General features: G+C 30.0%; 1 protein-coding gene across 1 annotated transcript; it reads left to right on the forward strand.

The window, feature by feature from the left end:
• The first annotated feature begins 5,622 nt into the window (after positions 1-5,622).
• Positions 5,623-12,051, forward strand: LOC132734859 (uncharacterized). The gene is made up of 7 exons (XM_060721721.1): positions 5,623-5,778; positions 7,161-7,199; positions 9,188-9,391; positions 9,957-10,124; positions 10,281-10,565; positions 10,790-10,892; positions 11,023-12,051. The coding sequence occupies exons 1-7, from the start codon at positions 5,730-5,732 to the stop codon at positions 11,288-11,290; spliced, it is 1,116 nt and encodes a 371-aa protein (XP_060577704.1). The 5' UTR covers positions 5,623-5,729; the 3' UTR covers positions 11,291-12,051.
• The last annotated feature ends 1,160 nt before the right edge of the window (positions 12,052-13,211 follow it).

Here is a 13,211-nt window from a genome sequence, read left to right on the forward strand (position 1 = left end):
TTATAGCATCGAAACAAGGTAGGACAGAGGCTTTATTGCAACAAAGACCGGGCGCAGTGAATTACTTACCAACACCTTGTAATACATCTGAACTATGGTCAATTACCATAAGTGCACCAGAGTTACGTCCCATGTGCTATGTAGTAGCGTCAGTTATAGGGAAAACAGTCTCCAGGAGATATACTGAACTTTGCCCATTGTGCTCAATATTATGTGAAAATTTACTTGATCATATTATGAACTTTTGCCTGAAATTACTTACACCGCGTACATCCATGTGGAACTATATCATAAATTCTCGCGGAATTTACTTCTATATTAGGTGGATAATGTTGACACGCGAGTGCCAACTTGACGAAATCCTCACTATAACACTAGAAAATGCGAGAGATGGGCAGTTCACCCCACTTAGAGTTATGTATTTACTGTTTAAAGATGTCTTTAAATATAATCAGTAGTTTTATTTGTTCAAAATAAAAAATGCATTATAAATATGTGATTGAAAGAAACTGAATGTCATTCAGTATAGGTAAAACACGGGATTGACACAATTGTGTAGAACTAATGATACAAATGTATATTTAATTATTCAGTGACGTAGAAAATGAAACAATCATATTGTTACGGCGTTTTACCTTCAATTTATGTATGTGCACACACGTATGAGTCGTTGTTATTGTTTATATGTTTGTTTGCTTGTTGTTTTCCCCATTCCTGTTGCATAAGATTGTTCTATATTGTAAACTAACTCATAGCAATATGTATGTATACGTACTTAAGTTAATCATAATATTGTAAGCCAAATCTTTATATAAATAGATTATACTTCATATCACTACAATGAACAAAGATATTTCTGATCTTGTATTTCGAGTCTGTATGTTTTCGGCAAGATGAGTTTTGATATCAATACAATTAAATATTAAACTATCTGAAAAGTATTGTACAACATTAGAATCAGTAATCAAGTTGAAACAGGTTTAATAATCTGTTAAAAAAGTACAATAGAAAATGTATTTCTAGTTGAGGTCTCTTGTTAACTTTCGTTTCGAACAAGATTGTCTCACATATAGAACGAAATTTTAATTCTTTCTTAATATATATCATATATTTTTGGATGAATATTTACCAATAATATCAAGAGCAAGATTATTATATGTACTCCACAGAATAGTTACAAGCATTCTGACAAATTCTTTAAAGCTGTTATACAGAGCTGACATTTCTATCCTTTATTCAATCAATCAATAATTATCTATGTGTCTGTTATTATAGCTTACATATTTATCTATTTACCTTAAATATGAGTAAGCTTCTAGAAATATTGATTTCTGAATTGCTGTTTTCTGTAAATTGATATTGCTTTATGTTTACAGTTATATATTTGACTACATGTTATTATTGTATCTAGCTGTTAAACTGTTTTGTTAATTTTTGTAGTTATATGTTTGTATATATGTTCAGCTCTTCATGTACATTGAAGGAAATAAAGTATCTATCTGTGATGAAATAACTGTGATTTTATTTATTTATTTATTTCCATATTATTGTATTATATTAGCAAACATTATATCATTTTTCTACAAGAATATGAAAAATTGTGTGGATTTATTGTTAAAATAGTCTTGCTTTTTCCTTTCATAGAGGTTTTAGGACTCGTTCAATTTTCAACACAACACATGTGTACTTATCATTATGAATAGCACAAAGGAAAACTATCATTTCTGTACAATTCTTCTTTTCATATAAATATATAACATAACTTATATTTAAATACAATTTCTAAACAAATAATTTTAAAAAATATTGTATGCTCATTTTTTATTGTCAAGTTGAGCTGAAATGACTGATCGACCACAAATATAAAAAGATTGCGCCATTCTTTTTAGAATTAAACGTCAAAGTTAAATTCTGATGGATATCTACATAATTTGCCTGGGCCATAAGAGTTATTTATCGTTCATACTAAGTTAATTTGACTTTCAACTGTTCACTAAATATATAACCTTAGATGGGCATAAACACGCATTAAACTTTGTATAAATATATGGCCGTTATACCACGGTCTGTAACGGTTATTCTTGTCTATTTGTTGTTTTTTCTGAAATGATGTTTACAAAAATTTTATTTTTATATAAATTAAAAAATAATATTACCTGTTGTTGTTCTTCGTGCTTATAATGATAAATCATTAATATTGCAATTGTTTGTAAAGTGTTCAAGCGTCGTAAAAATGTTGAGGAAAAAATAATTCGTAAAACACATCTTACGCGGCAAAATTGCAAAAATGCCGCAGGGTCGGTTTGAGCTGGAATTTATTGGAAAGTGCAAGCTAGCTACCACATCTTCACTTGCACCGGCATTAAAGCAAAATTCATCATTTAAAAACATAAAATAGTAAAAATATCTGCAGATGTGTTCATACGGCGGACATCATGAAACCTACATTGCGACACATCAGTGACCTTCAATGAAAACCGAGTAAAATAATGTTTTATGCCCTAAGCGAGACAACAATGGGAAACTAAATAAAATGGAATTTTGAAAAAGGAACCAGGGGTTTATAGGGCCTCGATATCACTGATAAGCAATACAAAAATTCAAATGCATATCGTAATGGTGATAAACAGTATTCAAGTTAGGAATACTAGAAACACCCAACTAGAAAAATGACAAATAAAATGAACTAAAAGCACAATAATAATGTCCTGCTGAACGATCTTTCAGAATCGAAAAAACAAAATCTCTAAATAAAATGGAATTTTGAAAGGGGACCAGATGTTATTCAGCCTCGATATCACAGATTAGCATTTTTTTCAAAAGCAGACATCATATCCTATTATTATACCTCCAGAAACATTTTACTATATAGCGTCATGCGACGTCACATGACGTTATTTCGATCTATCATACTGGAATTAAATCACCATGTTAATAATATTTGCAATATTCAGCAGGGATGAGTAATCTATATAGACTTAATGAAAGTTAATGTTATAGTTTTCTGCCCTGGTCGCAGATGAATTGTTCTCAGAGTAATAATGCATTATATGATCTAAATATAGCGGCAATCTTATTGGTCCAAACAGTAGTCAACATAACTTTTTTTATAAATCATATTCACTGGGTGTAGTATCACATTCACTGGCTGAATTGGAATTTTCAAGTCTAAAAATAGATTGAGACTCATATTCAAGAACCATATATCGTAGACTGTTAATTACGCGTGCTTATTAAAAAAATAATTGTTGCGTTTTGTTCTTTATGGTATATTTCTCGATAAAATATCATTACTTTACTGTTATAGTTAAAAGTTACACCACAATGATGAGTATAAACTTGAATTACATTTATATGCTTAACGTGCACGTAGTCGTTGGACGCCTTCCCGCGCTTCATCGAAACAGCCAATCGTTGTACATGTGTTAAGTTGTATTTTCTGTGTTTTTTAGATTTTTATAGCCTATTCTTATAATAAAACCCTTATTGACTAGTGTGCCATTGAATATGATGTGATATAAACCAGCAGAAAGTCATATTGACATCGGCTATCGACTCGGTCAATATGTCATCTGCCTGTGAATATCACACCATTTTCCATGACAAACTAGTCAATAATTATATAATAGTGCATAGCGGTGAAAAAATACATTAACTCCGCATCGGGTGTTATTTCAGGTTGCAAATATGCACCATTTCTCTAAGAGTCATGTGATTTTATAAATGGTATGCTGAACGATCTTTAAGAATCAAAGATCAAAAATACAAAATCTGTCAGTGACTGAATGTACATGTCAAGTTTGAATTTTCTAGACGCGTACTGCTGTCCCGACAATGAATGTGTTACGACTAAAACCTCATTCCTAAAACACAAAACAGTTACGCACACCTTGCACATCCTTCTTTACACCACATACGATCAACTTTCGTCTATCAACCTTCATTCATTTTTTTTTCACAATGTCATTTATAAAAATGCAGATTTATTTATTGTGGTACAAATACATAATACAATAACGACATAATTTAAACCCATACGAGAGACACGCTCCAGTATTTGTGATAGACAATGCAATGAATACAGACGCTACTGCTGTATATTCCAGGTGAAACAATTGATATTTCAAGGTGTAAAACACAGTAACAGGGAACCCCAGTTTTAACACTACTCATCCGATAAACATTTGTATTGGAATTAAAGTATAGGGTAGATTATCATCAGTATGCATGGTATACCCAACATCGCATGATATGTCGTAAAGAGCTTAAAGTTTATCACTAAATTTGTATTGATTTTTCTACTGCTAGACATAGTAAAAACTTCAGATAAAACCAATAGCAATTATGCGACATTATTGTTTATTATTGTTTTCTCTCAACGTGTCCATTTTTTTTCTAATTCGTAACATGTTTTAGCATGTTGTTAGGTTCGAAATAGTTCTTCCTACATTGTACCATTAGAATCTTGATATATTGATCAACACTGTTTATCAATTTTTTCACTAAAAGAAATCATCAAAACATCAAGTGTTTGACAGTCAGTAGTCTCTGGAATTCGCCTCACTTAAAAAGAGTCTTTTGTTGCGTAGTATTCGGTGAAAAAAAACAAAGTACTTAGCACTGTGTTTAAAAGACTGATATATAAGACCTTACATGCTTAAGTATTTGTCCTTATGTCTGTAAACCAGCATCCTTTGCGTGATTCTACATTTACATATTATATGTGTTTGATAAAATGAAGTTTTTTTTTATAAAGTGACATATCATATGTGTTTAAAACCCTTACAAAGTGTACTTGTTGAATATGTAGCAATGTTTATTCTTTTAATACATTAGCATATTGCATATGTTTGATATACTGGAAGCTTTTGATAAAGTTACATATATATATGTGTGTTTGATACACTGACATACAGTATATCTTTGATAGATGACAACTTTTAAGTGTTTGATAAATCAATATAAAGATCATTTTAATTTACATAATGTTTGTATTTTATAACTCAGATAATGTATGTCTCCGATTAATATTATATAATGTTTTGGTTTTATAACTAACATAATGTATCTTTTGTTGTGCGTGCGTGCGTGTGTTGTGCGTGTGTGTGCGTGCGTGCGCGCGCGTGTGCGTGCGTGCATGTGTGTGTGTGATCTAGTTGTAATGTATAGTTTTAAAATCAAACTAATTCAAATAACATTTCAACAATATTGCTTTTCTTGTTCACATTTTCTAAATGCTTGATAAAAACGAAATGTAAAATCAATGATAATATATAATCAAATGCAGTATTGAAAAAAAAATGTGTATATACGTAACAGTATCATTAAAAAGAGCCTTTCAAAGATAATTGTGTCATGGTTTAGCAAGTTCACGTGATGTCTTGTTTCTTTATTCATGGGAAAAAATTGTTACATTATGAATGAATATTTATTCTTCTAATTAATTACACAATATTACCGCAACTCGATATAAAAAGCAATAAAAACGGACCGAGTTTCAAGTTTCAGAATTGCTTTACCTAAATTAACGTTAAAACTACCCATGCATTAGTTATTTGTCAAACAGGAAGAAAATATAAATTTATTGAAACGCTTTATATTCGGATCTCTTTGTACAAAAACGATACTTTTCCGTATCACCAGTTACACGGTGAAATTATATTATGATGGTGTAAAAAGGTAGATTATTTCACAAGGAAAAAATACAGAAAACACTGCTGCTGTGAAATATGTACTTATATGTTAATTTGATTGTTCTTGGTGTTGGATTCTTTATAGGTAAGATAATGGATATTATTTTTTTTATAATAAATATACACAAACAGTTAAATAGATATTGTAGTTAGCCTTTGTTTCATTAAAATTTCTTTGTATATAGGTAAGATATTGATATTATTTTTATAATAAATATGCACATTCAGTTAAATAGATATTGTAGTTAGCCTTTGTTTCATTAAAATTTCTTTGTATATAGGTAAGATTATGGATATTATTTTTTATAATAAATATGCACATTCAGTTAAATAGATATTGTAGTTAGCCTTTGTTTCATTAAAATTTCTTTGTATATAGGTAAGATTATTGATATTAATTTTTATAATAAATATGCACATTCAGTTAAATAGATATTGTAGTTAGCCTTTGTTTCATTAAAATTTCTTTGTATATAGGTAAGATTATTGATATTAATTTTTATAATAAATATGCACATTCAGTTAAATAGATATTGTAGTTAGCCTTTGTTTCATTAAAATTTCTTTGTATATAGGTAAGATTATGGATATTATTTTTTATAATAAATATGCACATACAGTTAAATAGATGTTGTAGTTAGCCTTTGTTTCATTAAAATTTCTTTGTATATAGGTAAGATTATTGATATTAATTTTTATAATAAATATGCACATTCAGTTAAATAGATATTGTAGTTAGCCTTTGTTTCATTAAAATTTCTTTATATATAGGTAAGATTATGGATATTATTTTTTATAATAAATATGCACATACAGTTAAATAGATTTTGTAGTTAGCCTTTGTTTCATTTAAATTTCTTTGTATATAGGTAAGATAAGGGCTTTTATTATTTATAATAAGTGTACATTTACCGTTAAATAGATATTAAGCTAGGGTCTGTTTCATTTAAATATATTTGTAGATGAAATCTTTTCACATTATTATAAAAATGTTATAAAGAGTAGCGTTCTTTACAAAACCGTATACTTACACCTGTACACATAATGAAACAATTATAATTGTACAGACATTTGTATCATTTACATCTACAATAGATTTTGGTACTAAGATTTGTGAATATGTTTTAAAATATTTTTGTCAACCACATACATTTCTAGTCATTGTTAATAATCATTGTTTATAAATTATAAAGGTTTTGATATATGAATTGATCGGACCTTTAACTACGCTAATTTTTGGGAGTAATGAAATAAAAAAAAAGTTTCTTATAAACCTACGTTATCACCTTTCTTTGTTAAGAAAGAGAATCTAAACATCAACAAAAATTCAGAAAAATAGTTAACTCAGACTTTTTCATATCAGTGCTTTATTGAAATATAAACCCTATATGTATGAATCATTATTCATACAACAAATTGCAATCAATCAGGTCTTCAGTAAATAGTCAAAATATTTTTTTTTTACAGTTGGTGTAGCTACCTCGGATTGCTCCGGTTCTGCAACAGGTATTTTATTTGTTTTGTTTTATGTAACTAATGATTATAATTATTGTCTAAAAATGTAAATATAAACTAAAACATGTATGGACAAAATGTATATAATTATTGCCCTAAAAATGTAAAGTATTAACTCAAATGGGCATGGGCATTGATGTTTAAATTTCATTACCTGCAGCTTTTATGTTTATATTTCGTTCTAAAAAACAATCGAACAGTTTAGTATTCATTATGAATTATAAATACCATAATTATTATAGTTTTAAAAAACAACGATTTATGAATACCTGACATGTATATTAAAAAATCAATATGACGTTGGCAGATTATCAAATATTCATGTCAAATTATATTTTATTCGGTTTTTATGAGTTCCACCGAGGTTAAAAAACTGCAAAACATGACATATGATTTAAGGGTTTTGCGTTTCTGTTTTGTTGGTTTTGTTTTCCTTTTTTCTTTGTTTGGTTGGGGTTTTCGTCACTCCAAGCACATAAATGCAAGTATACTTAGAATGAAATTTAAATCGATTATTAGTGCATTTTGTAAACGCGATTTGAATGAAAAGCGGGGTATATTGCGCATTAAAAAATATCAATCTGGAAAAAATGAGGTCACGAAATGATCTGAATATTTGCACAAAAGTTGATGATTCAGAGCTACATCAAATGGATGGATAAAGTTACTTCCCTATTCCTTATTCCTTTTTCGAATAAGAATTAGGGAACTAGTTCCTCAATTCTTATTCACATCTTAATAAGGAACAGCAGAATTAGTATGTATATGAAATTGACAAAAAAACTAGAACGATAATTTCTTTCATAAATCTGTTGAAAATTGCACAAATCAATCATCAAAATCATAGAATAAAGCATCCGCATTGACATATTTTTAAACAATATTCAAGTTAAACAAGGAATAAGGAACCCGTTCCATATACCTCATTAAAAAATGCATAACGCATCTGCATAATAATATTTTGAAAATAAAAAAGTCGAACAAGGAATGAGGAACCAGTTCTTTATTCCGTATTCAACTCCGAATAAGCAACAGAAGAAGATACGCCAATAGAGACAGCAGTTGCAGTTATTTAAGATAAATCTGCATAAGAATTGATTGCAAGGATCAATCATTAAAATCATTAAATAAAGCATCTGCATAAAATATTTTAAAAAATAAACTTGTAATTCTAATGCAGGTTTATCAAAAATATCTGCAACTGATATGTTTCTTTAAATTTTTTCTTTTGTTTCTTATTCGGATTGGAATAAGGAAAAAGAAACTGATTCCGTATTCCTTATTTGACTTTAACATTTTTGTAAAATATTTAATGCAGATGCTTTATTTAATGATTTTAATGATTGATCCTTGCGATTCATATGCAGATATATCAGAAATAACTGCAACTGCTTCCTCTATTGGCGGATCTTCTTTTGTTCCTTATTCGGAGTTGAATAAGGAATAAGGAACTGGCTCCTTATTCTTTATTCGACTTTAACATATTTTCAAAATTATTTTTATGCAGATGCTTTATGCAATTGTTTTAATGAGGTATAGGGAACGGGTTCCTTATTCCTTGTTCGCTTTATCGACTATGTCGATGCAGATGCTTTATTCTATGATTTTGATAATTGATTTGTGCAATTTTCAACAGATTTGTGAAAGAAAGAACCGTACTAACCATAATTTTATTTTATATAAATACTAATTCTGCTGTTCCTTATTTAGATTTGAACAAGGAATTAGGAACTAGTTCCCTTTTCCTTATTCGAAAAAGGAATAAGGAATAGGGAACTAACTTTATGTACATAACAAATGGTACACAAATCTCGAAAAAATAGTACAAAATGAGCATTAATAGCTTGCAGAAAGATTTACTACGAAAACACAAGTAATATTACGAGCATTGTTTATTAATAAATAATACCAATAAAATCTCTCCAATGTATGATTCTAATCAGTTACCTACAGGCTTTTAATGTATCTTAAATTTTCAGATGTATGCAATGGAATAATCCCTGAAATTCCGAATGTATCAACAAGAGATCCAACATTTGTGATGACAAACGAAACGTCACATTGGAAATTTTGTGACGTGTATTCAATCAACACCTCTCAATGGTACAGAAGTGAAACACGAATGAGCACAAGCTGTCCAAGCATGTACATGTGTGGAACAAAGTTTCCTATCTGGATGAACGGTAAAATGTTTTACATACAAATGACGTTAGACGATTTAATGGTAAAACGTGCAAAAACATTGATTGAGCAGGATTGTTTTCTTTTACATTTTACTTTAAAGACACTGAAAGAAATATTCAAAATAGTTGTTATGATAAATAATGGTGAAATACATTTGACGTCAAAATACAAGCTCAATTTTAGTGAAAGCAAAAAGGGCTTGCCTGTCAAACAACGCAATGCGTACTGAAGCTTAAATATGGCCTGAAGCGACATAGTACTGACTAATCATCATCAAACTGTTGTGACTGACATTCCTCGAGCACATTTGGTCTCCCACGAAAAGGTGGTCACTTTGGGAGCTATCGAGGAAGGCCAATATGGTTGTTGATCGACCGCCAGGATATGACCAATATGGATGTTAAAACGGCGTAAAATTCAAACTACCAACCAAACAAACAGACACTCTAATTGATCATTAAATTTTGTCGAAAGTCATATATTACCAATTGACTGTCCATTTGATACATTAAGCATTTGTAGTGGATAACCTTATTACTATATATTATTGCATATTTTTTCTAGGTAAGAACCCGGAACCGGAAGAAGGTGTGGTGAGTCGTACATCCTGCCTTAAAGACTTTGATAGTTGTTGTCTGAATACCTACAAGCTAACAGCTGTCAACTGTGGAGAGTTTATGGCATACTGTTTTATTGATCTACCATCCAGTTGTCATCAAAGATATTGTTTTGGTAAATATAAAATATCTATAACAATAAGAATTGTTGACTAGTATTTATCTCAATCGTTATTAATTACAAGATACATATATGTGATATGGAAATGAAAACCTATTATGTAAATAATTATGATTCCTTGCTTAAAATAAACTAGTTCAATGTTTAAAGATAAAAGACAAGATTCTACAACTGGGTATCAACAGCCAACCACACATGCTAGAAGCACCGCAAGTCCACCAGACAGGACTACAGAAATGATATATCCTAGCACTACAATAGAACACGAAAGTTACAAACAGAGCTCTGCTGGTGTCAAGTACACGTCGACCAAAGGAGATTCATCTTCCCTGACAACCACCACAGTTACAATGCAAAGGTCCTCGGGACTTTCTACTGAGGCCGATGACACGACAACCAAGGGCGATACATCAAGCAAAACGACAGAACACGAATGTATGTTTAAGATTTATAACCTGTTATCAATTAATAATCCAGTAAAGTGTGAAAAAACTGATCGTGTTGTTGCACTTACATAGTGTCCTTTTCATCTACAATAATTGTAGTCCTTTTGTAACTATTTTACATGGTATTTATTTAAAATTAATAACGTTGCATATAGTCCATTCAATATCTCTAGATATACTTCATCAAGATATAATTGCCTGATATTGTTTCAGCATCTGATGCCGATAACGAACTGCTTACTATTGCAATATCAGTGATTGGTCTTATGACAGCAGTTATATGTGGTTTGATAATTTTCATCATTTGGCGAAGACGGTATGTAATATTTATTTTACTTTAATGTTAACATCATGCGTATTTTTCCAAAATGAAATACTTCAAATTTGCTAATTTAAAGAGCTTTCTTTATGTAAAAATAGTTTTCTAAATGGTTAAATTATTTCAGAATGCAAAAAGTTACTGAGGATACAGACACCACAAAGGTGTATGAGACCTTAAAATGTCCAGACGACAAGACTACTACAACTAATGAATGTGACAATGTATACCGAATCGTTAGTTTCGACAGTATGGAAGCCTCAGTCCAACTTGAAGGAAAGTTAGGAGACAGTAACAGTAGCTGCAAGAACTACTACACTAATGCTGATTACCAATTGACCAACACTGAAAAAGAACTTAAGGACGACGAAGAACGCTATGTAACACTCCCATAATATTAAAAATTGTAATTTCAGCTACTTCGTAATTTTTTGTTTTTCTTATTAATAAACTTTAAGTCAGTATATGCGATCATGTTACCTTCGACAAGGGGTTTATTTTAATTAATTAATAGTACGTCAACATACTTCATGCATATATAATCGTACAAATTGTTTTTTGATTGTTTTTTTTTTCTATAAAGACAAACAATTTTGGGGATGTATTTGTCTTTTGTACTTGGTATTTCATCACTTGCATAGTTTTAGAATACAAAATTTTAATATTTGCATTGGAACGAAAAGAAAATCTTGTTTAGACGAAGTTAATCTGATGTGAGCTAAAGAATCAGAAAATTTGATTTTAAATATAATTTGTTTGCAAAAGGTTAATATAATAAAATATCAATAAATTGAGATGCAGTATATGCGATCATGTTACCTTCGACAAGGGGTTTATTTTAATTATTTAATAGTACGTCAATATCCTTCATGCATATATAATCGTACAAAATTGTTTTTTTTTTTTTTTTTTGCTTTTTTTCTATAAAGAAAAACATTTTTGGGGATGTATTTGTCTTTTCTACTTGGTATTTCATCAGTTACATAGTTTTAGAATACAAGATTTAAATATTTGCATTGGAATGTTAACATATAGCTTTATATTGCCAATAGAACATTATTCTAACAATTGAGAAGTCACACACCCGTATTCCACCATGTATTCTCATTTTGTTGCACTTTTTATATATCTAGACTGTATTATATCTAAACTTTCACTTGTTATGTCTTCATTTATCTTTAAAAGTCCCCTTTATAGTGCAGTTTGTATTAACGAAGCAATGTTTATATAACTTGTTTATACGTTGTTTTCTTTTAAATTTGCATAACGGACTACTCTAGAATTATTTGAATAATATAGTGTATAAACATTTTCTAAAATAGAGAAAATAAGAATCCCTAAAGAAAGTCCAGCACGGCAAAATTGAAATGTTGCAGGCTCGGTTTGATTGAGCCTGTTCATTGGCGATACTGTCATATGCAACCGTTTACGTCCCCTAGCACCGGCTTAAAGAATTCAACATTTAACATAAACTGGTACAATTTTGAATTTTATAACATCCGCAGATGTGTTCATATGGCGGTTATCATGGAACATTCAATGTGACACGTAATAGCCATTCCATGAAAAGCGGTATATGGTCCCCAAGTAAAAGAATGTGTGTGCCCTAAACGAGAAAACAATGGGCGGAATTAAATAAAATGGAATTTTTGAAAGGGGATCAGAGGTTATGAAGACTAAATATCACAGATAAGTCGTCAAAAGACAAATTTAAAAAGCAGGCCACATATCGTAAGGGTGATTCAACAGTATTCAAGTGAGGAATACTGGAACCATCCAACAAGAAAATAGCCGAATAGAAAGAACTAAATTATCACAAGCACAACAATAATGTCGTGCCGAACGATCTTTAAGGATCGGAAATATAACATCTCTGATTGAATGTACAATAACCCTCGACATTACTGACAGCATATTCCGCTTGTTTTGACAAGATATAGATATAAATCACTTTTTATAAAACTAAAACTTCAATGATATCAAATTTAATGTCCATGGCTTAACTGTTTTATGGCAAGTTCATTTTGCTCAGGCTTCTAAAATTGACAAAAAGTGTTACAATCTATTTTGAGAAAGAATAAATACAAATACATTTCTACTTGAAAATGTAACCTGTCGTTTCGAGTTGTATGTGTATTTCTTTAGTTATATACAGTGTAAATACATTTGTAATACTATTATTTTTAATTAAACGAGTTTCTAGATGCAAAAAGGCTTAAATATGTTCGTTAGTTTGTTCGTGCGTGTGTGTCTTTGTGTGTGTGACACGATGACCACAGAAATGTTATATTGTACACAAAGTTTAGTTTGGTTTGT

Source organism: Ruditapes philippinarum, unplaced genomic scaffold, assembly GCF_026571515.1.
Source record: "Ruditapes philippinarum isolate M1 unplaced genomic scaffold, ASM2657151v2 ctg10115_1_1_1_1, whole genome shotgun sequence".
Taxonomy (NCBI): Eukaryota; Metazoa; Mollusca; class Bivalvia; order Venerida; family Veneridae; genus Ruditapes; species Ruditapes philippinarum.

Bases quoted from the DNA above. Each gene is read 5' to 3' on its own strand.
- LOC132734859 (XM_060721721.1), top strand. From the start codon at position 5,730: ATGTACTTATATGTTAATTTGATTGTTCTTGGTGTTGGATTCTTTATA. The intron at 9,392-9,956 runs GTAAAATGTTTT...TATTTTTTCTAG, and splicing joins GTTTCCTATCTGGATGAACG to GTAAGAACCCGGAACCGGAA. The intron at 10,893-11,022 runs GTATGTAATATT...AAATTATTTCAG, and splicing joins TTCATCATTTGGCGAAGACG to AATGCAAAAAGTTACTGAGG.